At 58.4% G+C, this 27,160-nt stretch overlaps 2 protein-coding genes across 3 annotated transcripts; both read right to left on the reverse strand.

The window, feature by feature from the left end:
• Positions 1-312: 312 nt before the first annotated feature.
• LOC101877225 (cysteine-rich protein 1) lies at positions 313-4,107 on the reverse strand. Its single transcript, XM_005147097.2, has 5 exons — positions 4,004-4,107; positions 1,321-1,415; positions 1,160-1,217; positions 1,016-1,063; positions 313-663 (listed from the first exon to the last, which is right to left on the reverse strand). The coding sequence occupies exons 1-4, from the start codon at positions 4,041-4,043 to the stop codon at positions 1,023-1,025; spliced, it is 234 nt and encodes a 77-aa protein (XP_005147154.1). The 5' UTR covers positions 4,044-4,107; the 3' UTR covers positions 313-663; positions 1,016-1,022.
• Positions 4,108-12,627: 8,520 nt separating this feature from the next.
• LOC101873238 (cysteine-rich protein 2) lies at positions 12,628-26,920 on the reverse strand. Of its 2 annotated transcripts, XM_034064067.1 has the most exons (8): positions 26,750-26,920; positions 17,518-17,612; positions 15,514-15,571; positions 14,921-15,061; positions 14,724-14,792; positions 14,238-14,332; positions 13,912-13,969; positions 12,628-13,791 (listed from the first exon to the last, which is right to left on the reverse strand). In XM_034064067.1, exons 1-8 carry the CDS (start codon positions 26,790-26,792, stop codon positions 13,724-13,726), a joined length of 627 nt encoding a protein of 208 aa, XP_033919958.1. In that variant the 5' UTR covers positions 26,793-26,920; the 3' UTR covers positions 12,628-13,723. The 2 variants fall into 2 exon arrangements, with proteins under 2 accessions (XP_033919958.1, XP_033919957.1); XM_034064066.1 differs by having other exon boundaries at positions 12,628-13,969.
• Positions 26,921-27,160: the final 240 nt, after the last annotated feature.

Below are 27,160 nucleotides of genomic sequence, written 5' to 3' on the forward strand. Positions count from 1 at the left end.
ATGTCATGACACAGACCCAGTGAGGCCATGAGTGGGGCAGGACCTTCCCCCTGAGCTCAGGGACACCTCAACCCCACACAAGCACTGGCACAAGACCCACCATCCCTTTCCCTTGGGGGGCACTCAGCACCCGGGTGCTGTTCTCACCCCTCAGGGCTCAGGCAGCCCCTGGGGTGGGCAGCCAAGGTCAGGACCCTGCAAACACCAGGAGCAAAAGCACATGGAGCCATCACACGGTGTCTTCAAGCAAGCAGCAAGAACTCTGCAAGCAAGTCCCACAGTACCCCTGTTACAAAGAGCACAGCTGCTACATGGGGGAAGCATCTTTTGGTTTATTAAAGAATGAGAATACAACTGTGAGCCCACCCATGAGAGTTGGGTGCCAGAAGCAGGGCTGGGTTTTGGCTGGAAGGGTGCAGTCTCCTCTCCAGGCAGCCTTCAGCAATACAGGCCAAATTTCCTATCCGGCAGGGCGTTCCAACGCCCCCATCCCAGCAGCGCTCCATCTGGAGCAGAGCCCCTCTCCACACCAGCCCTAGTCTTGGTTACTTATTGCTTTTAATGTGCTAGTCTAGTACAGAGTGAACTAAAATCAAAAATGCATGTCTGTCGCGGTGTGTTTATGCTGTCTTCAGGCTGTGCTGGGAACCTTGGTCGTCGGACCTGGAGAGGGATGGAAGAGAGGGGCAGATGAAGTCAGGCTGGGCAGGGAGCAGAGACATCCCATGGACAACAGTGCTCCAGGACAGGCTGTCTCCGCCGACAGGCCACAAAGCAAAAGCCTTTGGCATCCACTGCTGGAGCTAAGCAGGTGGTGATGGTCGTGTGGGGCTGGTGGAGAGGAGGAGCTGGAACCCAGCAGGTTGCTCCAAAGCACAGGTGTGAGGGCTGGGAGTCATGGCCAGCCCAGAGAGACACCGTGGTACATGTGCCTTGCCGACTCGCCTGGGGGAGGACAGCCCCAGCCAGCCCATGGAGCTGGAGCCAGAGGGGAGCTCCAAGGGCAGGCACCAACCTGCGGTTTACTTGAATGTGTGGCTCTCAGCTCCTCCCCGGCCAAACCCTGGAAGAGAGACAGAGCCAGGTCAGCATCACCGCTGGGCAGCAACACGAGCCCCAAGCCCCCTTCCCCTCACAGCTCCAACCACAGCAACCCTACCTTTGGGCCCGAACAAGGCAGCATAGCAGGGGTGGTTGCAGTATGGCTTGCCATCATGCTGCAGGGAGAAAGAAAGAGCATCAGCCCTGATCGCCCTTCGTCTCTATCTCTGCCCATCCCTAGCTGCAGCAGACAGGGACCTCCTGGGCAGCAAACCTCACCTCTGCATGGCCTCCAGATGTCAGGGTCTTGTTACATTTCTCACATCTCAAGCAGGGTCGGTGCCAGTCCTTCCCCAGAGAAGTCACCTTCTCAGCTGCCATGGAAAGGAGATGGGTTAGCCAAGGCACCGAGCAAGTTGGTTTGGGCAGGCTAGCCTCCCTCAGCCTGAAGATGTACATTTTGGGGCATTTTCTCAAGTCTATTTGTCCAGGATAGAGGGCACCATGTTTCAAATCCAAGTGCTTGCTGTGCCCACACACTGTCGTGTACATCCAGGCACCAGGATCTGCAAACAGCATGCCCAGGGTGAACATTGCCACATCCATGCAGACAGACTGACTTGTATCCATCTTCCAAGGATTTGAGAATGTCCCCGCTTCCAACATCAGCCTGCAAGGGGATGAATTTCTCCCTAGCTGTCTGGAGCCCAAGTGATCACTGGAGTTGGCAGGGGTCAAGGGGAGACACTGGCAAGGATCAGGATGGCAAAGCCATCACTGCACCCTGCCAACACAAACCAGTTCCCTCCAGCCACCAGAGCTCTGGCCCCAGCTCTGATTTTCCATGCACCATGGCAAACCAGAGCGGGGCTGGAGCTTGGATGTGGTTCAGGCATCAGCGGGGGGGACAATATGCTGCTTGCTGCAGCCAGGACACATTTATAGAGAGAGGGGGAACACAGAGTGGCTTTTAATTGCAGCACAGTGGGGGAGAAAGGTATTTTCTGCAGGCACACGTGCTCTTCATATTGGCATATGAACTCTTGGGGATTTATTAAGTGATAAAGCAGAGCTTTCCACAGGAACCCCATCAGAGCCCGGTCTGAGCACTCCCCATGCCTCCAAAAGGATGACAAGCAATGGGACTGGGTCACTGCTGGCACAACATGCCCTGGGGGAGAGGCCTCAGCAGCCTAAAGCATCTCTTCTTTGGAGTCCAAATATGCCCACAACAGCTTATGCAAGAAGCAAGCTGGCGGCTGCAGAGGTGGGAGCGCGGGCAGTGCCCAAATGTCATGAGGCAGCCCTGCTGCCATCCCCAAGCACCACAAAGAGCCTCCTATGCCCGCGGCCCTGTGGGGGCCACAGTGTCCTCCCCCTCCTCACCCCCCCTGAGCCTGGCTCACAGCAGAGCCCTCCCATCACTGAGTTGCTGGAAGGAGCTCAGCCTCCCCAGCTCTCACACAAGTATTTGCACCAACACTTGGACAGCAGCTCTGACAAGGCTCTCTGCAACGGGACCCTTCCAGCCCTCAGCCACGCAGACAAGGCTTCCCTGGAAAGCTGGTGGTGGCCCTGCAAACTCCATCCCCAGTCCTCAGCATCATCTCCTCCTCACACCTGCTCTCTATAGACATGATCTGGCTGAAAGCACCCATAGCAGGCCCAAGCAGGACCATGAGGCTCTGAGAGCCCCGCTGTGCCCGGGAGCAGGGGTTGCTCTGCCTCCTCTGCCGGTGCTCCTTATCTGCGGGCACAGAAATCAGGCAGTGAGCTTGGGCCACCTGCACCTTTTGAACCCTCCTTAGCCTCTGCACCAACAGAGACGTTTCATAAGAGCAGCCTGATAAGCACAGGGCCAAACCCCTCCTTGGTCAAACAGCCCCAGACCAGCACCTCCACAGCCGCACCTGCGGGCATGGCAAACCCAGCTCGCCCTGGCTGGGATCAAAGCCCATCCACATGGAAAGGCAGACACTGACACCAGCACCTTGGTAGCTCCTGATACCAAGCCACATGGGTAAATGAGGTGTCCCAAGACCCTCAGTTGCAGAAGGAAGACATGAACTGTACTGTGCCAAAGCCCCACCTCAAAGCCTGACTGCAAGTGGCAAGCACAAGTTCAGGCAAAGTGGTGTTCCCCAACTACAGAAGCCACATCCCCAGCCACCCTCCAGGCAGTGCCCATAACAGCTCCAGCACACCTCCGGAGGGTGAGCATCACTAACAGACACAGCTCTTTGAAAGGGAGGGCAGCCCTGTGCTTGAGCCTCCAGATTCTTTGGCAGAGCACAGGCAGAAGTTGGGACACACACATAAATAGAGCAGAAATATGGCAGAGTGAGCAAAAGTGACAGCACTTGAGTCCCTTATGTCTCATTTTCAGTGAGTCCAGTAAGACTCATGACTAGCCTGCAATGGTGGTTTAAAAATAATGCCCCAGAGCAGTCACCTCACTCTGCTAAACCACACAGGACAACATGTGGGCAACCCATTGACCCAGGAACGTGCCATTGGGAAGGTGCTTGCTTGCCTAGGTGTTTAGAGCAGGGGGCTGCACCAGCTGGGCTTTTGGGCTCCAAACTGGTACGGGACTGTGGGCAATGCTAGGAAGCAAACAGAGCAGAGCTCCCATGTTGTGCCATGACCCTGTCTGCAGGCTGGGCCACCCACTGCAGCCCATTCCCTGCAGTGAAGCATCTCTTTGGGTGGATTATAGGGCTACCCAGCCAGGGACCCACTGCACAGGGCTGCACAACTTTGGGGCACCCCGTCAATTTGGAGTGATGGGTTCTACAACATCTGAGCACCCAGAGTCGCAGCCCTGGGTGCACAGGGACCTGTAAGTACCAGGGTGCCCGGGGACCCTGAGAGGTGCAGTATTAGTGTACCCCGGCTTAAGCATCCCGGCGGACCCCGAGGGGTGGAGGCAGGCGGGCGGGAGGGAGCGGGAAGCCCTTACCGAAGTAGACCTCCTTCTGGCAGCGGGGGCACTTGGGCATGGTCCCGGCTCTGCTCGTCTCGGGGCGCCGCTCGCACCGCCTGTGGGATGCTCTGCTCTGGCCCCGCCGGAGTCACTGCCCGCCGGCCCCGCCCCGCCCCGCCCAGATGTGCGGCCCCGCCCGCAGCTGGGAGCACGAGTGCGGGGCACAGCCCTGCCGGGGCTGCCCAGGGCGGGGCTGGCAGCCCTTGCACCCCTGCACCCCTTGCCCCTGCAGTGTCTCCACCTGCTCTTTCTGCACCCCTTCCGCCCTGTTCACCCGCATGCCCTTTGCATCCTGCAGCCCTACACCCCTTGCACCCCTGTATCCACTGCTCTCAACACCCCCTGCACACTCCACACTTTCCAGCCGTGCCCCGTCTGCACTCCGGTTCGCTGCACCCTGGCTCCCTGTCTGCTCCCTGCCCATGCTTGTGCGGTATGGGTGGTTAAGCCCCACTCTGATTGGGGCTGGGGTGTGATTGGCATCTGTCAATCACACTCCCGGATACATGGGATGCTGACCACCAGGGTTCTATCCCTAGGAGCACAGATCTCAAAGTAAAAGTCGACCCTCAGGCGGGGTGTTCTGCCCATGGGGAAGTTTGGGGTACGAGGTGAAGCAGGAGATGTATGGCTGTTGCAGGACCTGAGGAATGGCGTGGGTGCGGGACATGGCTCCACTCACTGTCGAGAACCATCCCATCCACGTCGCTGACTGTTGTCATTTTATTAGGAGCGAGGACTTGCTGTTCCTTCATGCTTGGCTGTTAAGGAAATGAAAAGCCTATCCAAAGGTCTGTTTTGTATGAAACAATCCTCCCCAGGGCACGTTGCTGTTCTGGGAAGGTCATGAGGGCTTGTGAAACCCAGCGCCAGGACGCCTAGTGTCTGCCTCCCGAAATGCAGGGCACCCCTCGCCTGCACAAACAGGGCCCTGTTGACACCGGAGCCCACCCGTGGGTGCAGGAAGAGAGGCGGCAAGCTGTGCCCAGAGAAGTTCAGCTGTGGTTGCTTTATAACCCAGCCTGGCTCCAGCCTCCCTTCGCAATGGGGTCCCTTGTCCCATTCTCCCCACTGCTGTCTGTGGTGCCAGGCTCACCCCACTGCTGGCTGGGGAGCACCTCTGACATGTGCATGGGCACTGCGGGGCTCAGCAAGGCAGTCAGCAACCTGTGCGGGCTGTGACATCGCTGGGAAACCCGCTCCCAGCTAAGGCGTGAGTCATGCTGAGACTTTGTCTCACAGCATGGGAGGAAAGAAGTGTCCTGCAAAGGCTGCTTCCTCCACCCTGCACGCTCCCCATCCTTCCCTCCCCTGCGAGACACCGCACACATGTAAGCACTGTATTTCAGCCACACCACGTGCCCCTGCACTGAGCCGTAGCTATCGGCTGCATTGTCCAGGCCAGGACCCCTTCCCTGCACCTGACGAAATTCAGGGGACAAGACATGCCCTCTCCCCTCTCCCATGGCCATGCTCCCCTCCCACAGGGTGCCAGGCTGCTTTGAGGCCACTGCCTGGCTAGGACAGTCGTCCTCAGCTGTGCTCCCTTTTAAGGCAGGTTTTGTGCCAGCGGGCAGCTGAAAAGCAGCCTCCCACAGGTCTCCTCCAGCTGACCCTGCCCTCTGGCTAGTCCCCATGGACCACTCAGCCCAGCTCCTTCTGTGCACTGGGCTGATGCAGCTGAGGCAGAGCCTGGCCACCCCTTCCCCTCTGCTCCCCATGGACTTTCTGGAAACTGTCCACACAGCAGAGTGGGCACAAAGCTGGTGGCAGCTCTGACAAAGCAGGCGCCACCGAGCTGCATGCTGCTCTGTGCCAGCCTTGCCTGCACAGGGTTCTGTGCCTGATGTCTGCCCCACATAGCCCCTAGTTTAACACTGGCCAGCCCTGCCGTGCTGCAGGATGGCCTCACCTTGAGCTGCCCCTAGCCTGCTTCATAAAGGGGTGAGCCAAAGTGTCAGTGCATCATGCAAACCAATGGGGATTACAGTGAGCTGATTTCAGGGTGAAGGCTGCTGCAGGATAGCAGCCCCAGTTACTGTGCCTCACCAGAGCTGTTCATGCATCCTGCTCATAACCTTTACCATGCTCTTGTCCCATTGATCAGAATGGGTACATAGCCATGGGGCAGTGCAGCAAAGCTGGTGGAGAGCTCCTAGGCAGGGAGGGAGGAAGGGTTGCAGGTGCTCCCAGAGTATAGCAGCACCCTGGGAGCTCATGGGATGTGCATTCTTGCTTGTTTTACAGGGAGTGAGTCCATAAACACTCCAAATGACGGTGTGTGAAATACATCAGCATGTGGCGGGGCAATGAACTAAGCTCCCATTGGCCTGTGCTGGGAGGAGCTGGCTGTAAATGCTGTGACAGCCCAACATTAGGGGTCACTACACCTTCTGCCATCCAGGGTACCCCCAGGAGCCAAAACTGAGCTGTAACGGTCCATGAGCCATCCTGGAGCAGCAGTAAGCTCATTCCTCTGCAGTGGGATGCTGCCCACAGCGCACACAGGCAAGGACAAGCTGGGGCAACCCTGGTGCCAGGCACAGATGGATCCAGGTAGAAGCGGAAGAGAGAAAGAGGCAGTGCCTTTCAGCAAAACCAGATCCAAACACGAGCATCTCTTCAAAGCAAGGTTCACAGCCTGCAAGGAAAACAACCCAGTCAACACCAATGGAGAACAGCCTCCTCAGCAAAGCACAGCTTTATCTTATCTGGAGACCTTGTTCCAGCTAATTTAACCATTAGAGCAGAGCATGCTTCAGCTGTCTGTGCCCTGATATGAATCTGTGGGTGAGGCTCCATCCCAGAGCATCAGGCGCCAGTGCTCCCGGATAGCTTAGCAATGGCCTGCAGACAAACCTGGGCTGTCCCATTTGTTTGCTTGGATACTGTTGTTATGGCAAGGATCTCCTCCCTGGTCCCTTGGCAAGAGCCAGCACCAGATCCCCAGGTCTGTCCTCAGCATGTTTTGTGCAATGTCCTCCCAGGTCTCGAGGATTCCCCAAGAGTTTCCCGAGTTCTTGGGTCAGGGTTGCAGGGTGAGAGCTCCTGGGCACACCAGAGCTGTGGGCACATGCTGCCTGCCTAAATATCCCCCTTGAGCAACTTGGCCCTGGTGATTATTGGGGTAATGACTGGAAAAGTCACTGGCATTTCAAGGCAGGGTGGGTAAGATAAGCCGATTTGGGTTTGTTTTGCTAACACAGCAAGAAAAAACAGCTATTTCCACATAGCAAACCACCTGCCAGGGTGGCAGCCCCTGGCTCTCCTCCTGTCCTCCCTCAATGGAGTGGGGCAGGGGCTCTCACCCTTCTCACACCACATCCCCCCAGCATGCCTGCACAGCAAGGAGACAATGCACCAGTGAAGGCATGACCCAGAAGCCTTCAGCCTGCACTCGTGCAAGTGAAGGGCCTGCTCAGCTGAGACAATATGTTGTGAAATACGCCCTACCCGGCTCAATGTGGGACTCTTATTTGACAAGAAAATTACAGTGCTGCATAAAAAAGACCAGTAGAGGCTAGGGGGGAGCTGTCAGATGTGTGATTCCATCAAAAGGCCCGCAAGATGCTTGTAGGAAGCAGCACAGGGTACTCCACAGTGGGGGTCAATGTGCCGCTCCCCCCATTCACCTTCCATTACCTCCGGATTTGCACACCCCTAATCCCATTACTGGCCATCCGGGAAAATAACAGCATGAAGGTGGTTGTCAGGGCAAATTAGGCTGGGAGTAATTGGGAACAGCATGGCAGCAGGAAAGGCAGTGTGGGAGAGGGGGGCTTGGGGAAGGGCCCTGGAAAGGGCCACCACTGGGGGGTGCTGGCAGGGGAGCCCAGCACACCCACCAGCAGCCTGCCACTGGTGCTGTAAAGCCCCAAATGGTTTGAGCCTGTGAAACACACTTGCTGTTGTGCCAAAATCTGTGCTCACTGCCTTCCTGGATGCGCTGCAGTGCCCTCCCAAGGTCTATCCCACCATGCCCATTGGGCATGGGCAATCACACAGCCCTCTCTAGCAGAAACTGTTAAAGCATTTCCAGCCTGGTTAAGGGAGCTGGCTGCCCACAGCAGTCACTTCTCAGGTCAGCTCCCAGCCTCAGGAGTCAGGGTATGAATTACTATCCCATGGTTAGTATCACACAGCATGAGCAATAACAAACACAGGAGCCCTGGGGCCAGCTCCCCAGGGTTCGGTGGGATGGGGTGAGCCCTGCTGCTGTGAGAGCACAGGGCTGCCTGCACAGAGCCACACCAGGGCTGTGGCTGGGATTTCCATCCATGGGACAGAAGAGCGGGGTAGCCCTCACCCACCTCTCAAACCTCTCCAAGTCCCAGCCACATGGAAAAATCTCCTCTAATTTCATCCAGGCATCACTCCCCCAGTCTTCCCGCGTATGGTCTGGCCAAAGTCTCTGCTGCCATCTGCTCTTTTCTGCAAGCTTTCCATCAGCGGCAGCCCAAGGAAACCTCCTGGCTAAATCCTTCCCTGAGGAGGGTTTGGTGCATTTTCCTGGCACAGCCCTGGCTGTTTCTGTTGTGGCTATCAAATCCAGCCAGGATCCCTGAGGAAGCAACGCCTGCTGCTTTGGGAGGCCGCCCAGCACCCATGAGGCATTGCTCTGCTGCTGGGAGATCACATCTGTACTGGGGGCTGGTGAGGAGTGTGGGCATGGCTCAGGGACTGCTCCAGGGACCAGTGAGAGGAAGCACCTTCCCAGCCCTGCCCTGGCATGGGGTACTCACCCAGTGGCACTGTTTGCCCTGGGCTGGGTCTGGAAAACAAGGCTGTTGACACCACACCTTTTATTCCTGGTTAAAAATTCACTGGAGGTGAGGCAAAGGGGAAGGGGTGCAGAGGTGTTTGCTCTCTCCATCAGCAGACTGGTCATGCCATAGTGGTGGTGCAGGGAGGGAAGAGGGATAGAGCTGCTCCACTCTGCCGCACCCAAGCATCACGGAGGGCCAGGACAGAGCAAGAGAGAGGAGAGTGAGAGGAGGAGCCACAGGTTTGCACACCCACTGGCAGCGTGCACACCTCCATCCCACCAGCACAGGTATTCCTCCCTCTGCCCCTGCTGCTTCCCCCACCTGAAAACCAACAGGTGATACAAAGGCTGCTGCAGAGCTCAGCCTATATCCAGGGGAGGAAATTCCCTAGCAGATGCCCCCAGGCCAGAGCCTGCCCCAGCAGCTCTCCCTGTGTGACAGCCCAGTGCACTTCAATGACAGGGGGATTATAGCCAAAATCCTCCTCTGTTTCGTTTCATGCTATTCCTCCTCCTTCATCCCTGCCTGCTCTCCTACACCCTCTCTGATATTTACACCCAGGACTTTAACCTCTCCTCCTGGGGCTGAGCCAAAGCCTGGCAAAGCCAGGGAAAGCCACTCCACTGACTTCAGGGAATATCAGAGCCAGTTCTTGGCCCTTGTGGAAACAAGCTGTGCTTACTGGGTCGCTTTTAATATCCCATCTTAAATCACATCTTCCAGTACTTCATCCTTTTTGGCTCCTATTTATTGATTTCCCAGCAAATGCTTTAAGTCTGCCTTGCCTTACTGCCCAGCTGGGCTGCTCCAGGCCCTGTCACATCAGAGCCATGTTGCCAGACAGAGCTGTGCTATCCTGTCACCTCCCTGCATTTCACGAGCCCCTCTGCACCACGATGCTGCATCTCCCTTCCCTGCATGGACTAGCTCAGATGTTATAGCACAGGCCTGCCCTCATCCTTCCTGCCCCCAGCAAGTCCCTCCCTGGTGTTTTCCATGTGTGCAGCTTGCGGTGTCCCTCTAGGTCCAGCCTCTGTGCACTCACAGGTCCCTTTTCTGGGTCCCTAAGGACAGTGCAAGGAATGCAGCCCTGTTTCTGGTGGCACAAGTGCCCTCAGCCTTCTGTTGAGAAACACCACTAGGTGACAATCCTGCTCCTCCCGTGGCTGAGGGATACCTGGTCTGGCACCCATCACCGGGGCTGCTCTCATGGCAGCTGGTGGGATCCCTGCCTGTGCCCAGCGAGCAGCTGCAGGGCACGGCTCCCTCTCTCAAGAGAGCTGGGAGCCAGCAAGGGTAATTGCCTAGGACAAGTTCTTGGGCTTGGGGGATTTCCAAGCAAAGCTGAATCCACTTTGTTTTCCCCTGTACCCTGGAGAGCATGTCTGCAGTTACCAGAGCCCTCCAAACTTTTTTATCCCACTAGCAAGTATGAGCTGAAGAAAAATAGAATACTTGACATCCCCGAGGGGAAGGATGTTTTCCAAGCCTCAAGTAAAGGAGCATTTTCAGCTCACATAGGTCTCCCAAAAATAAACACAAAAATACACAAGGATTTGAGGCCAGAGCTGCCTCCTCTGCTCAAGCAAAGTGCTTGACTCTGCTGTGTCAGTGCCCTGGTCCTTTCACTGCCCCAGCAGCACAGGGATAGCCTGATCCCTCTGAATGCACACAGATAACCCCACATGAGTTTGCAAAGCCCTGTGGCATCCTTCAGCTTCCTGGCCATAACAGCCCTGCTGGGGGTTCCCACTGTACCTACCACAAGGGATGCCCAGCCCCTATGCCACATCATGGTGGGGAAACAGGGAAGAGAAATCACCCACCTGGAGCCTGAGCAGCCAGGTTGTCCCCTTTGGGGTAACAGGAAGCTGTGATGGATGTTGGCTTCCCAGCACTCCCTTGTGCAGCAGAGCTGAATTTTGTCTATTTTTAATTTCATTGCATTCCCCCAGTGAAACTCTCATGGGGAAAAGAAAATGTAGGCAAAAAAAAGAAAGGAGGAGGAAAAAAAGCCAGCCTCAAACAAAAAAAAACAAACTTGCATTTGATGGCTGCCGCCTGGGAGCAGGCAGCAACAGGGATGCTGTACCTGCCCTGCCCCATATCCCTTCACACCCACAACTAACCCAAGTACCAACCATGAGGGCATCCCACTCCTGCTACCCCAAACAGACTTCCCATCTCAAGAACACTTGCTTAACTAGTCCCAGTAGCCCTGCATCAGCCCTTTCCCATCACACTCTGGCCTGGTGGTGCCCAGCTTCTCCCTACTCTGAGGATCCTGCCCAGAGGTGCTGGGGATGGAGCCTGCACTTGGCCTGGGGAGAGACTTTAAACAGGGCCTGTTGCGATAGGATGAGGGTAATGGTTTTAAACTACAAGAGAGGAGGTTCAGGCTGGACATGAGGAAAAAATTCTCTGCAGTGAGGGTGGTACAACACTGGCACAGGGTGCCCAGAGAGCTGGCAGATGCACCATCCCTGGAGACATTCAAGGCCAGGCTGGATGTGGCTCCTGTGCTGTCCTTCAGGGAAACTCCCTGCTGCAGGGGATTGCCACAGGCTAGCAAAAGGGTTGGCATTTTAAGCTCATTTATTAATGACAGTAAATAATTGATTGCAGCAAGAGCTGGATTTGTGCCAAGGGCTTCTCCAGCAGCTGTGTCAGGTCCCAGATAGGATATGGGGACCCCACCACCCCTGCTGCTACATGGGGCAGATTTGGCAAAGTTTGGCTGTGAGTGCACAGCTCTCTGTGAGGGTTAGGGAAGGAGCCGTCAGTGACACCACTCTGATTCACACAGCAGACTTGATCCCTAAAGTACAAGAGGGTCACGTCTCTATAGAAACCCTGCCAAAACATGAACACACAGAACCCATTCCCTGGCCCAGGAACCCACTGCCGAGCCCTCTGTGCCTGGGAAAAGGCTGGAATCAGTTTTGGGAGAGGGAAAACCAGGAGCTCCTGCACCCACTGCTCTGAGCCTGCAGGATGCCACTGTCGCCAAATGCTCCCTATAGGCACGATGCATGGGCAGAGCCAGTGGTCCCATTCTGCAGTGCCCAATGCATTTCCTAGCCATGCCCAGGTGAGGAGTGAGGCCGGGTGCTGTGGCTGGTACCCACCACCCCTCTCCTTCATAGTGATGGAGCAGCTCCAGAGCTAAGGCTGCTACAAGAATGAAGACACTACAGGTGGGCACCATGTCCCTGTTTTCCCCAGAAAATGGGACTGGTGGAATGCCTGCATCCCCGGGGGCACAGCCAGCCCAGCAGGGCTCTTGCAAGAACCTGCCAGAAGGGACGAGCTGGAGCAATGGTTCCCAGAGCCAGTGTTTGCCTTGGCAGCCCCAGCCTCTGTGCCTTGTTTTCCAGACACCAAGCTCCTAGGGGGAATAGCTCAATGCCTAAACCAGGCCTGGCAGCCAGGATGGTGTCTGGCTGGGGACGCGGCAGCTCCAAGGGGTTAGGGGGAGTGCTTCATGCCTCCACACTGCATTCCTGCCCTCTGCCTCCGGGCTGGGCTTTCCCACTGCAGCCCTGCTCAGGCACTGTGCCTGCTCAGCAAACCTGGTCTGGGGAAACAGTGTCACCTGCTACATCACATCTCTCCATTAGTTTTCCACCCTGCAAATCCAGGAAGGATCCCATCCCAGCCACAGGGCCAGCACAGCCTCCTACAAGCCCATCCTGCCCACAGCCCAGAGAGCAGCCATGGGCTGTGCTGCACCAACAGCAGTCTGGCCTGGGCAGCTTGCGGTCAGCTGGGGCTAAGGCTGCTGCATGGCACACACAGCTTCCCCACCTCCACCCAGAGCTGAGCCACACAACACATCTCTCAAAACCTTTATTGTCAGCAAATAACAAAAGTCAGCCCCGTGGCAGCACAGGGAGGCTGGAGAGAGCAGGGTGCTGGCACCCCAGGGCTCATGCCCTGGTGGGTTCCCTGCACCAGCCCCCTCCCCAGCCTCCTGGGCAGCAGTGGGGCTGGGTGTGCACAGGGGGGACGGGTGAGATAGGGGGCACGTGTCATTCTCCAAAGCAAGGGGCACAGTTACAACTTTATAAATAAACAACAACAATGAGAAAACTCCAGCTCTGTGGAGCAGGCAGGAATCTCGTTGCCAAGCCGCCAGCCCAATGCGCTTTGCCCGCCGAAGGTGGGGAGCAACCCACTGCCCCAGGGCTGCAGCCACCAGGTGCTCCTCCAGCATGGGCTCTCCCCCAGCATGGGACCAGGCTGGGAGCCACCAGCCCAAACTAACTGGCAGGGCAGGTTGGGCACCTGCCTGGGTGGACGTACAGGGATGCCCTGGGGGTGCAGGGATAGGGATGCAGGGAGGTGCCAGACCCTGCAACCCCAGTGGCAGCTGGGGTTGCTGACAGGCACTAGAAAGAGTGAGAACCAGGGCCTGGAGCCTGGGAGGTGCCAGGAGAAGGGCAGCACTGCCAGATGGACCAGAGCCCTCAGCGACATGCATTTCCCCAGCGGCTGGCAAGGAACAGGACTGGGTGCCCTGACCACCAACTTTCCCAAGTGCTGCAGGACACCTTCCCTGCTCTATCACCCTCCCATGGTGGGACTTCAGCCACAACCTTCTCCCACTCTCAGCCCTTCAGGTGCCACCCACCATCCCCTGCACATGGTGACATTCCCACACACCCTCACTGCCTCCTGCACTCAGGGACTGGTGGGAAGGCTGAGGAAGGCAGAGCGCATTGGGACCCATCAGAGATACCTTCTACCTTTAAACACTGAAGCTTATATTAGAGACTATGATATATAACCCAGGGGGCAGGGCTGTCCTGCCCCGAGTAGAGACAGCAGAGAGCACAGCTCTGTGGCCAGCCTGGAGAGGGTCTGCTCCGGCTGCGAGCAGGAGGTTAGTACAGGGGCACAGAGCAGGCAGTGGGCAGGGGGACGCTGTCTAGGGCTGGTTCTTCGCCTCGGGGTCTTTGTCGTAGATGTAGCTTCCCACACCGCCGGTGTTCACACCTGCACAGGGGGAGATGCAGGAGTTTGAGGACCTGAACAGAAGGGTGGCACGCTCCAAGGAGACATCCCCTCTGCACAGGAGCAGCAAGGTCCCTATCCCACATGTCCCCAGGCACTCACCCTTTGGCCCAAAGAGGATCCCGTAGCAGGGCTTGTGGCAGTACGGCTGTCCATCATGCTGTGCAAGGCAGAGAGAGGAGCATGTCATCTGGGGTGGGGGGCCAGGGAAAGGCCAGTCCCCAGGACATGTTGTCCTGGCTTGTCCTCCAGCACCCCTAACATCCTCACATCCCACACCCCCCCAGGCTGCAGGGGCTGCTTCTGCCAGCCATGCCCTGCCCTCTTGCAAAGGCAGGGGCTGTTCCATCAGCACAGCTCAGCTCAACCATGCCCCATGGCATCCCCCACGCACGCTGCCCAAGCTCTCAGGGCCAGGGCACCCTTACCTCGGCATGGCCCCCTGGGGTCAGGGTCTTGCTGCAGCGCTCACAGCGTAGGCAGGGACGGTGCCAGTCCTTCCCCAGGGAAGTCACCTTCTCAGCTACAGTGGGGACAAGGAGAGAGGGTCACGCTCCATGTGCACACATGCTGAAGGGAAACACGCCCCGCAGGGACAGCACCTCTGCATAGGGAATCCTGAGACAGCCCTGTGCACTCCAGCCTCCCACATTTCTCCCACCCCTCTGCTGCCCTGCAGGTGACAGAGGGTGGCTACTAAGACCACACCACCCACCTGGGAGTGCAGGGGACATGGTGCAGATGAAGCCCTGCATCTAGGAGCTCCTCCATTGGAGGACCCATTCCTGCAGGCTCCTCGGGTACATCCCCCTGTGCCCCCAGCCCCATCTCTGAGGCAAAACTTCCTCCCAGCCCCAGCACCATGGGACCATGCCACCCTGGGGCATGTACCCGCTGCCCGCTCGCCACCTTACCAAAGTAGACTCTCTTGCCGCAGCGTGGGCACATGTTGGGCTCCCCAGTGAAAGTGGTGACACTGGAAGCTGGAAGGAGACAGAGCATGGGCATGGGAAGTGGAGGGACATCTCAGCCAGGGCACATGGGTGCAGAGGACCCCCACAGCATCAGCAAACACTGAACACCAACACTGCCCGTCCTGCCTGCCCCTCACCTTTGCTGGGTCCCTTGGGAGGTGCAGCATTCACCTTCCTCTCCTCCACCTTCACTGGGTGCTCGATGGGTCCCGGCGCAGTCTGCCCCTCGATCTGCGGCTTCTCATAGATGTAGGACCCAGCACCACCAATGTTCACCCCTGCAGAGGGGCAGAGAGAGGCTGCTGTGGTCTGGGAGCACTTGGAGTCTCCATCCTCCCTCTAGCCCTCTGTCCCACCTCCCCAAGCACCACTGAGCCACAGGATCACTGCAAACACCGCTGCATGTCAGACCCAGCCTGCTTTGGCCTGGCCTGGCTTTCTCCAGGTACTTCTGGGATGGGAGAGCAACTCCACCTTCTGTTTGAACCAGATTTTGGCTTATAAATATAAAAAAAGGGGCAGCTGTCAGGATGGATCCCTCCCTCAAGCCGCCCTCTCTCCGCCCAAGGGAATAACAGGGCTGGAACTGCAAGTGCTGGCTTGATGCTCAGCCCATGCCAGCCTGGCTCCAGGGGTATTTTCAGGGCACAGCTCCCCACCAGCAGGGATGAGGGGACCTGGCCCCTCCTGCGGCCCTGGGCACAGCCACATGGGGAGAGCACAGACCTACCTTTGGGGCCAAACAGTGTGGCATAGCAGGGCTTGTGGCAGAAGGGCTTCCCATCATGCTGGGGAGAGAGAGGGTAGTGTTAGAGTGCTGAGTGGTGACCGTGGTTCTCTTGGGATCACTTCCATCCCCACTGGTGTTCAGAGACCACCATGGCCATGCCTACACCCCAAAATGCACCCAGCCTGCAGGTCTGCCAGTGACAGGCTAACCCAGCCTGAGCACTCAAGGATTCTGCCTGCATCACTTCAGCTGTTCTGCACATGCCATACAGCGGGGCTGGAGCACCAGCATCCTGTGCCACTTTAGCTGAGAGGCATCTCCAAGCCCCAACCTGGCCGTGTGCCACTCAGTAAGGTATCACTTTGCCAGTTAAGCATCCTGTGCACACCCAGGCCGTTATTAGGCACACAGAGCACCACGGCTATCACCAAAATCTTCCTCCCCCATGCCTTGGTCTGAGATCAGAGGCCCCATGCAGGCACTGATCCCGGCCCAGCCACTATCAGCCCCACTATCAGCTGGGGGCGATTTATCACAGGAAGGCATGAAGCAGGCGATAAGCCCCAGAGCTCCCTGTAGACATTCCTCAGGGGCCAACAGGAACCGAGTCCAAGAGAAAAGAAAGAACCTTTGTAGCTAGGGCAGGGGGCCAGTAGGGCTACCACACACACTGCCCAGTGTGGAAAAGCCACTGGGACCCAGGCAAGAGCCTACCCCATTGCCTGCTAGGCTCCATTCAGCATCTCAGCCCTGCTTCCTGCCATGTGCTCCTGCCCTCCATCTCCTCTGCTGCAGGCAGGGATGCCTTGCGCAAAGCGGCAGGGCAGTAGGTGAGCAGAAGCCACGTCCCTTTCCTTGTCTCCCCAAGCAGTGCCACACCAAAGGCAAGGGCTAAGCGCAGGCAGGGCAAGGCTGGGGAGCGGGCAGGCAGTGGGCTGGCAACAGGCAGCTGTAAAACAATGCCAGGCATAAACATCAGTGTGCTTGCTGCGTTACCATGCTGGGGGGAGGTAAACATTTAGCTGGTCTCCCCGCGACACCTTTCCAACCCAGCCGGACACACTGGCTTGAAAGGAGGGAGAAAAAGCAGGGAAGGGCCAAATCCTGCTTCCAACACAGTTGGTGGGGACTTGGCTACCATCCCCATGGGAGCAGAATCTGGCCTTATATGGAGAAACAGCAAATCCCCCGGGTTAACCCAGCCCGAAGCACAGAGCCACCCGTGCAGCCCCATCATCCTTCCCGCAGGATGGGCCCACTCCCCTAGAGCTGCTGCTGTCCCTGCCACCTGCTCCCAGCTGTGCCACGTGCTAAAACCCTGCTAAAGAGCTGGTGACAGGCTGGCACGACAGGCACTGCGCTAAACCCAGGGCACCGCGTGTCACGCTGGGGCATCACACAACAAAAACACAGTTGCTCCCAGGCCCAAGCATCTGCCACCACCGGCATGGCACCCTCATGACCCTGAGCGCTGAGCAGCCGCGATGGTATCGCACTCCAGCACAAGCCCTGGGGCACCAGTGCTGAGCTTGCACCATCACAGCAACCATCGCATCCCTGATTTTTGGTGTTTTTAACCACACTCTGGTGCGAGCTCTTACTTCCTGCATGACTGAAGTCAGCACGATGCACAAACAAGCTTTCCTGGTACACAGAGCAGCTTCAAGTGCTTGCCAGGGCATGCATGCCCTGCCACAGCCTGCCTGTGAGCCCACACCAGGGTGGCACAGCTGGGCCACAACACGTGGTGCCAGCACCACTCTGTGGCTTGCCCAGGACTGTGCACAAGAACTCCAGCACCACGTGTCACAGCAGCAGCAGCACTTGAAGCCACAGTGTGTGCTCCTGGACTTGTGTCCTGCAGGGACAACCCATCTGCATGGCACCGGGTGCCTGCCCCTGCCACATTCCTGGGACTCTCCATCCCTGGGGTGCTGGAGAGCCCACCAGGCCACCCTGCATGGCAGCACAGCTCCCCCCCCCATCCACCCCATCAGCTCTTACCTCAGCGTGCCCGCCTGGGGTCAGGGTCTTGTTGCAGCGCTCACACTTCAGGCAGAACTTGTGCCAGTCCTTGCCCAAGGAGGACACCTTCTCAGCTGCAGGGAACACAAGAGAGTGGTGAGCAACTGCCCAGCTGCTGCTGAAGCCCCTGGGGAAACCAAGCTCTGGGTACCACGGGAGGCTGTGCTCGAGGGGAGCTGCATCACCCACGCTGCAGGGGCTGCACTGTTCAGGCCATGGGCATGGGACCCCCCCAGACCTCTGCCTCCCCCCTGCACCGGTTCTGCCATTGCACAGATGCTCTTTCCCACGCACCAATCCAGCAACAGTAGCGTTTTCCTTTCTACTCCCTACATCTATTTTTACTCACCACGTTACCCAGGCTGACCCTGCTCCCATTCAAATATTTAGTGTTACCATGCCCACCCCACCCATTTAGTCATGCCTCCACACACACACCCAGCCTCTTGGGCTCCCCAAGCAGCCTTCCCCCAGTTCCAGCCCTCAGCCAGAGCTGCCCCCGGTGCTGCTCCCAGGCCTGCATCCAGCCAGGAGGAAGGGACTGCAGACAGCCTCCAGTGCCACCAAGGACGGATGTTTGGCCCCAGAACACACCTGTCTCTGGGTGTGCGGGTGCTCCCCAGCTCAGCCCAGGAGCAGGCAAGATGTGCAGACGGGTGCACAGGCACCATCCCTGCATTGCCCCAGAATGCCATGAACCTGCAGAGCAACTCACTGCCTGCATCAAAAACAGTTTCAAAACACCAGTGGGAAAATTCATGGAAGGAAACTGCTTTGACACCGGTTACACAAATGCACCTCCTCGGGCCAGCCCCGAGCTGTATGTCTCCAGCAGCACCTGGGAGGTAGCACAGGCTGCAGGTCCTCATCCTGCATTGCTGGCCTCCTGCTGTCCCCTCTCAGCTCCTGGGAGGGTGGCTGTCGCCCCGTGCCCCCCACTGATTCCCATTCCCTCTTCCTCTCCCACATACATGTGCAAAGACAGCTGGAAAACAGCATGATTCTGTTAAAGCCACCGTAAAACTAAATCAGAAGGGCCAAATAAAATATTTAACAAGCAAATAAAAGTGCAACCAGAGCTGGCCCTACTCCACAAGACCTCCTCCGCGATGGTAGGGTTCCCAGCCCTTCTTCTCACAAAAGCAAATGTCACCTGTTTGCAGCAGGTCAAGATGGGGGTCAAGAGCTTGCTGAGGACAGGTCCTGGCTTCCAGAGCCACCCTCCTCTCAAGGCAAACAGCTGCGTCCGGGGCATGCCACAGGGCCAAGATAAGCTGAAACAACTGCCCTCACCACCCACAAAATAAACCCCAGCACAAAGCACGGTGGCCGGTGACAAATGAGGGCAGAGTAAGGGGGCAGAGCTGAAGCCATTGCACTGGGGTGCAGGGGGGAGCCCCATGAGCATCCCCAAGCAAGCAGATGGAGAGAATACCCAACCAGGGAGGGAAACAGAGCGTGATGGACTGAAAGCCGAGGCAGGGGCTTGCGGAAAGAGAGCTCTCGGCTTTGTCACAGCGGATGCACAGCCAGGCTGTGCCTTGGCTGCATCACCCCCAGCTCCCCCCAGCACCTTGGCCCAGCAATGCCATGGTCCCGGGTACAAAGCAAGGAGGAAACTCCTGGCGGATGTTTTCCAGAGGCCATTGCAATTACAGCTGGCCACAGCCCACACTATCTCCTCCTGCCCCCGCGCGATGAAGTCCCCATCCTGTTTCCACCCCCCCATAATAATTCAGGCAGCTGTAAATCCCTGCTGCTCCCTGACAGCGTACACACACATACACACACCCTAGCCAAGGCCACACAGAGCAGCCCCTGACAGGACAGAGCAGAAGGGAGGAGGTGGCCTGTGCATCATCCTGCTCTGGGGGCACAGGGGCAACCCGTGATTTGGGCTGCCCCTTGCCCGCGGGTGGAAATGCCATGCAGAGGCTGCTCAGGCAACCTCAGTCTGCAAACAAGGGCTCCCTGGGGACGAGCTGGGGCCGGCACAGCCGGGAGGCCTTTCCAGGCAGCATTGTTCGCGCTAAGCAGAGGAAGCAGCTTGGAGCCACCTCAGCCCATTTCCAGGGCAGTGACGTCCTGCCCGTGGCCGCGCTGCCCCATAAATCACTGCGAAGAGAAAGCACCAGCGCCCAGACTTCCTGTCACCGGCCACATCTGCTCCATGGCTGCATCAGCTCCAGAGGAGACATCTCTGGACATCCTCCCACTGCAGCAGAGACCCCCGGGAGGCTGCTGGGGGAGCCCTGCTCTACACCTGCATACCCCAGGGGATCACCCCACCATCAGCACTGCAGCCTGGGGTGAAGCAGCACCTGGGCTCCATCCAGCTCTGCACAGGGAGCACAGGATGGCAGGGGGCTGCAGAGCAAGCTTTGCCTGGCCGGATGTCACACTGCACCCAGCCTCTGCCACTGGACACCATGCCTCACTGTGCTAAGACTTGCCAAGAAGGGACAGACTCAGCATCACACTGAGCACAGGCACATCCTGCCCCGCTTGCTGCATCCCGCACCTACACACTCAGCCCACAGCAAGGTGCTCCCCTCAAGGCCGCCAAATTTAAACCAGACGTGCAGCACCCCCAGCACAAGGCAGAGTGCTCAGCTGCAGGAATTTGGCTTCTGCCAGACTTGCACAACTCAGGGTTGGCCTGCCCTGGGTTACCTGTGTCACTGTGCACCACAATGATAAACCTCCCCTCAGGGGAAATGACCCCATGGAGGAGAGGTGGAGGCACAGCCGGGTACACAGGCAGCTGAAGGACATAGCCATGGGGTGGATTTGCACCTTGCAGGGGGTGCAGCCCACGCCAAAAAGGGACACCACCAGCGCCAGGTAAGATGAGAGAGCAGAGCAGGAAAGTGCCCAAAGGGGTTGTCGAGGCTGTCTGCTCCCCAGCTCTGCAGCAGCCGCACCCCAGAGACAATGTGGCTCATGTCAATTACCCACCGTGCTTGGGCAAGGCAGCTGGCGTGGGCCAGAGGTGGGTACATCTTTCCAGGCTTGGAAGGGAGCATCCCTCCCCCCAGCCCCAGGCCCTTGCACAGGTATTTCCACAGCCTGACGTAAGCGCTGCTTCCAGCCACAGGCTTATTCAGCAAAAGCAAGCGTAGTTGCAGCCGCGTCTCTGCAAAGGGCTGGGCTGTGCCCCATGTATTTCACCGCAGCCCTGGAAGGATGTGGGGAAGGACTAAAGAAACCAAATCTGGAGATAAAGATGCCAAATCCCCACAGAGACCCAGCGACAGGCACCCCTAGAGGACAAGAGATGCTGTCAGACTGGCCGCAGATGCACTTCAGAGCAATCACAGGCACAAAGGAATGAGTAAGAGAGATGAGCACAGGGAAAGGAGCCTGGTAAATGGCTGGAAACAAAGCCGAGAAGCTCAGGCAGCCGGCAGTGTGGCTGGGAGATGGAAAAGACAGACGGATGGGTTGAGAATCTCCTGCCATGCCATGTCCAGTGGTACCATCATCCACAGTGCCTTGCTGGTCCCCTGCAAAGGGTCTGTGCTGCCTTCCCACATCCCCCACACCATCCCTCCTGCCCTCCCCAGGCACAGCCAGGCAGCTCCTCTCCTCATCACACAGCCAGTGCTGACGGTTACACCACACTGAGATTTTGGCCAAGATGTATATATTTAGCTCCCCGACAGCAAGGCGAGGCAAGCCCTCCGGCCCCGAGCCGCTCGCTTGCTGGGCTCCCTCCAAGTGTGCAACAAAGCCAGCTCAGTACAGCCTCACCAAGAAGCACAGCCGGGGCAGGAAAAGCAGGGACAAGGAATATGCCAGTCAGGGGGTCCTGTTTCCCAGGGCCTTGCTTCCAGCTGAGCGGAGAGGTGAGGTCTTCCCCAGGACCCAAACCCTCACATAGCTGAACCTCTCAGGCATGAGCAAGAGGAGTTTGATTTCCAGCTGCAGCCCTAATGCATGGCACGGCTCCCATCCACCCACCGCTCCCTGCCTCTCTGCCAACAGAACCTCACCTACTGCAGGCACTTTCTTGGCCACAGGCCTCCAACCTCCTGCTCTCACTCACAGGGCCACCACCTCCAGCAAGTCCCGCTCCATTTTCCACAGGATTGCTGTACTTCAGCAAGTAGCATCCACATGGGATGCATCTCATCAGCTCTGAGGCCTGGCAGCTTGACCGTGGCTGTGCTGGGAGAGGATCGGTGGCGTTTCTTGCCAGGCACTGGGTTCAGTGGCTGAGCCCCAGAAATCTGCTGCTTCCCTGCTGTGAGGCATTGCAAGCACGGCCCCTGGCCAGCAGCAGGAATCGAGGCAGCTTGCAGCCCTCCTCTCACCTGCATGGTGAGGAGCAGAGCAGCCAGGAGAGAGCCAGGGCATGGGCTGCACACAAGTAAAACCCCTCCCTGTGTAATCGCTGGTCCAGAACAGGGTGCCCCTCCTGCATGCTGAGATACCATCTTTGGCCCGCAGCGTTGTCAGGAGGATCACAGTTTCCTGGCCCATGTCAGCAAGAGCAGGACTGTGCTGCAGCAGCCATGCCTGTCTAAGTGCCCCTCCAGTTCCATGGCTCCTCATCTCCCCACCCTGATGGCTCCCCACAGCTGCAGGGCACAACCAGACCCAAGCAGGGTAGGCCCAGGGCTTTGGGCAACACACTGTGAACAGAGACAGCATCAGGAGAGGATGCTCAGGACCTCCCTGGGGACCACAGCATGGCACTCCCCACAACAAGTGCATGACAGGCTGCTGAGGGAGCCCTCCCCTCTGCATACCAGGACCTGTCCACACCATCACCTCCCTGACTGCTTTAGGGCCACCCAGCACACTGACTAGAGCAATGGGCACCACCACCCTTTCACAGCCACAAGTGGCACCACAGCACATGCTCCAGGCTCATATTTGATTGCCACATTTCAGTGACAGATTTTCCATTACCTGTCACTTGTGCATTTCTGCTCTGCCTTTCCTTGTGTTTCCTTTCCAATCCCATCACCCCACCTCTCCCCATCTCTGTGCTCTTGCCAGGGACAGTGAGGGAGGACAGGGACACAAGGAGCTCTGCCCAAGACCTGAAATGTGGGTACAGATCTCCATAAACCAGACACAAAGGTCACTGAGGACCAGCCAGGCTTGCAGAGAGCCACCTGCCAGTCCCAAGCCTCTGCCCCATCTAGCCCCAGAAGCAGCACTGCTCCCCACAGGCATGGGGAGAGCAGGTTATCCAGCTGGCCAGCACAAACCCCTGGTACAACCCTTGCAAGCACATCTCCATGGATCCCTGTGTCCCACAGCAGACAAGATCCAGCTACCTGCAAGGCAGGAATGTGCCCATCAACATGCACACGAGATGCCAGCACCACACTGTGCAGGAGCATCAGCAGCTCCAGCAAAGCTGAGGGTGCGTGAGAGCAAGGGGGCTGAGAACTCACCCCATCCCATCCCGTCCTCCCACAGGTAATTTTCTATAGCTCTATTTTCCTGAGGGAGAAGCTAATGCTAATCAGCCCATCCTACAGCTTCCCACAGAGGCAGCCCCTCCCCGGCAGGGCCCGGTGTGGGAAGCAGGGAACTGATGCATCTTTAGTTATCGTTCTGCTAGGTCCATACACACTCCAAAGAGCAGCAGCCCAGAGATACGGGAGCAGGCAGTTACCTAGGGAGCCCGGCCAGCCTTTGTGCTGGCAAGCCAGGGGCCGCGCCGACACTGACGTGCTGAATGCTATGCCTGCGTTTGAAGAGCTGCTTCCTTTGTTAGGGATGGCTGTAATAGGAATAAAGCCCCTCCTGCCTCTCTGCCCGGCCACGGTCTCCCAACAGGCAGTGCCCGGAGGCAAGGGCAGCAGTTACTTATTAATTGCAGAGTGGCTTCTGCAGCTTGAATTTCTGCAGGACTGACCTGCCAGGGCAGAGCTCTGTAGGGAGAGCACTCACACCCCGCAGCACCCTGGGTGCTGCTGCATCCCTCTCCTCCAGCACGCTCAGGACATCAGTGTGACAGCGGGGTCCAGAGCACGCTAAGCTTGGACCCTCCTTGCTTCCCAGCTGGATGTGTCCATGTCCTTGCTGCCCCTTCAGCACTCCATTGCAAACTGTCCCCAAAGAGCTTTGCTGCTCCAGCTGCAGACACCCCCTAGAGCTACTGGGTGATCCCCACGTGTTATTGGGATACCTCTTCCCAAAACAAACAGTGAAGCCCCTCCTGCCACCCCCCAGACACCCCAGCATGTGCAGGGAGCTCTCTGCAAGCCGCTCGCTGGCAGGCCCCGCTGCACGTGTGCTCGCTGCATCCTCGAGATGGGATGCGAAAACAGGAAACCCCCCGCCGCCACGATCCCCCGCAGTTCCCTGGGAAGAGAGGAGGGGTGGCGGAAAGGCTTGGCCAGGGCTCCCGGTGACCCTGCAAAACTCATTTAAGGCTCACGGTGCAAAAAGGAGCTGAGGAAACGTGCGGCTGTTTGGTTTCAGGAGACTCCGGCCCCTCCGGCACTTCCTGCCACAAGAGATAACCCAAACCCAACGCGCCGCCACCTGCCAGCGCGGGATGGGAACCGGCCCCGCAGCCCCTGGCAGCGCTTCTCCGCCGGTTAAACATTCACTGCATCCTTTCAACGTCCCCAGAGCAGGGAACTTAGCCCCAGCCGCTCCTGGAAACAATGTCACGGACCTCGGCCTGCCTTCAAAAAATAGAGAAAAAGCCAGCAAACTATTTTTATATTTCCCTGCGCTTTTTAAAGCAAAAAAGCTCATTCTGTAGCTCAGGAAACGCCCACATCCTCCCCACCGCGCAGGGAGGAGCCCGCTGGATTTTTCCAGGGATCATGCAGCAACAGGCAGGCTGGAAATGAGTTTTCCATCGGTACCCAGGACGGTTGGTGTTGGTCAAACGCTGCACAGGGCCGGGAACGGGACGTGGTGACATTTCTCACACATGACCCACGGCTGCAATCCCAGGCATTTGAGAAGTTCGGAGTTGCCAGCGTTCATTCAGCACAGGCGAGGAGCGCTCCCGAACAAGCGGGGCTTTATGAATCACCTCCTTGCTAAGCTTCGGGCCAGCCAAGGAATTCACAAGCGCTTCCAAACCCCAGGCGCAGTGCTCCCATTGCCCTTCCCACCGAACCATGCGGCCTGTCAGGAGGAAACCCAGGAGCTGTGTCCCGGAAAGACAGCTCAGAGGTTGCACACAGTTTCTATGCATTAAATAAACGGACCCGTGTTTATCTGACAGAGCCTGGGCAGGAAAGCTCAAGACGTCAGCAAGGACAAGCTCCAGCCTATCTCAGCTCCAAGCACAGAGAAGTTTCTGGCTTGGACCCATTCCTACTCATCCCCTGGTCTCTCTCAGGGGCAGTGAGGACCACGCAGTCCCTGTGGGGAGATGTGTGATGGGGGCTGCAGCTACCCCACTGCTGGGAACCTGCCTCTCCTCTACTCACAAGGCAAAGTGCCCCAGGGTGGGGGGTGCGGGAACACAGAAGCCAAGGAGCAGCACAGACCTGAACATGGACCACTACATCTATAGAAACCCACCCAGGAAGAGAGCCAGCACACAGCTGGGGACGTGGGGTACAGCTCTGCTCTCCCCACCACCACATCACTGAGTCCTGCAGCACATGGGGAGAGAGAAAACACAGGCACTGCTAGTGCCTCACCTCCTGGCACAGCCCGGCCTCAGTGACTGACCCAGGGCCAGTGCCCAGCTGGCTGGGCGGACACGCTATTTTCTGCTTAAAAAGGAAAAGATTCACACAAGGAAAGATATCCAAGGGGCCGAGCCCTTCCCACCCCCACACAAAAAGGTTTATTTAACGGAGGAAGACAGCAAATTCCTATTTCTCTGTGTTTACTTGGAGATGGCTGGAAAGGAATGAAAGCACCAATGCCTCAAATGCTCAGGCACCATCAGGACCCTTTGGTATTTCTCCACCAAACAAACGTCCTGAGGCAGCAGGGGCTGGACCCCCAAGCACCAAAGGGAGACATGCAGGGAGAGGTGCAGGCTGGCAGTGCCAGGCGAGGGCAGCCGGACCCTGTGGCCAGCAGGTCCCAGGAGGCAGCTTGGGCTGAAGTGATGGATCCGTGCCCAGAGCCACCCGGAGCCCACCGTGCAGCGTGGGATGCCCACCCCGGGGCCGGGGGAGTCAGGTCACTCCTTCGGGGGCTCCTGCTGGGCACCACCGCGCCGGAGGGAAGTGGGCTGGGGCAGGCTCCCTAGGGAGCACCGAGGCAGGGGATCAAGGCAGGGACCTGCTCCCACCTCTGCCCCCGGCGTTTTCTGCAAGCTGGGTGGCGGCGCTCACCCCGGGACGCCCGACGGCAGACACCCCATCCCTGGTTCCCAGAGATCCTGACCAGCCACAACCCCAGGCAGGGCCGTTAGGGACTCACTGCTGTTCAAACCCCGCCCGGGCATGCCGGGATGGACCTCTAAGACCAGACGCTGCCTTTGTAAAAGTCCCGTAGAAACCCCAAACCATTCATTAGTTCGCCCACTGGGCTAGGGAGAGGCGCGATGGGAAGGGTTGAACAGCACACCTGGAGCGAGGTTCGCAGGGAATGGGAATGAATTGGCGGGGAGAAGGTTTTGTTTGCACCTGCCACCCTCAGCTCCTCCTCACCATGATCCCCGGCTCCTGGGACGCCTTACCCAGAGCCCCATCCATGTCAGGTGGGCTGGGTGCTCCCATGACCCAAGCTAGAGGAGACAAGAGGCCCCCCAGCACCAAAGCAGGCTGCGGGCACACACCCCATGCGCACACCCATGCGGGCTTCTCATCCCCTGCTTCATCTCCTCAGGGCAGGAGCCAGGGCAAGGTGCCTCGGACCCCCCTGACACCGCCCCCCTCGCCGTGTCCTCAGCCCCGGGGCGAGCCGGCAGCATCACCCAGCACAGCCGGGGACGGCGGCCCGGGGAAGGGGCGGGGGCCTCAGCAGAGGGGCAGCGGCCTCTGCTCGGGGGGGGACAAGCGGCTGGTGCCGGGCAGGTCTCTGGGCGCTGTGCTCCCCGGGAAAGGCGCTGGGACCGGGGCGCGCCGGGGCGGCGGAGCCGGGGACACACCCCGGAGCCGGGAAGGAGCAGGGGACCCGGGGGCGCACCGGAGTTTGGGGCAGGGTGGACAGGGGTGAGCAACGGCTCCGGGATGGGGGACCGGGGACAGCGCGGGGGGCCCGGGAATGCGTCCCGGCTCGGGGAGGGGGATATGGGGCCGGACCCCGGGGATGCGCTCACCGAAGTACACGGTCTTGTCGCACTTGGGGCACTTGGATGCCATGGCGGGAGACAGGAGCGGAGCCGCGCTGTGCCGAGCCGAGCAGAGCCCTGAGCCCCGCTCCGCCCGGCCCCCGCCCACTGGCCCCGCCGCCGACCGGGGGGGGGCCTGGGCGGGGCTGCCCGCGGAGCGTCTGCCCGGCTCGGCTCGGCTCGGCTCGGCCCGAGCGCGGCAGGTGCATGGTCCCGGCCGGCGGAGCCCTTCCCTCTCTCCCCTCCCCTGTTCCCATCTCCGAAAGCCCAGAGGATGCAGGTGTTCGGGATTCCCCCTTCTGGGAAGAGCATCGCCATGAAGCACCGTAACTTGCTGGGTTTTGCCACTGTACCCGCTCCCCTCCAATGCACACCTGAGCAATGGTGCCACTTTTCCTG

The sequence above is a fragment of the Melopsittacus undulatus genome, chromosome 6 (genome assembly GCF_012275295.1).
Source record: "Melopsittacus undulatus isolate bMelUnd1 chromosome 6, bMelUnd1.mat.Z, whole genome shotgun sequence".
In the NCBI taxonomy this organism is placed as follows: Eukaryota; Metazoa; Chordata; class Aves; order Psittaciformes; family Psittaculidae; genus Melopsittacus; species Melopsittacus undulatus.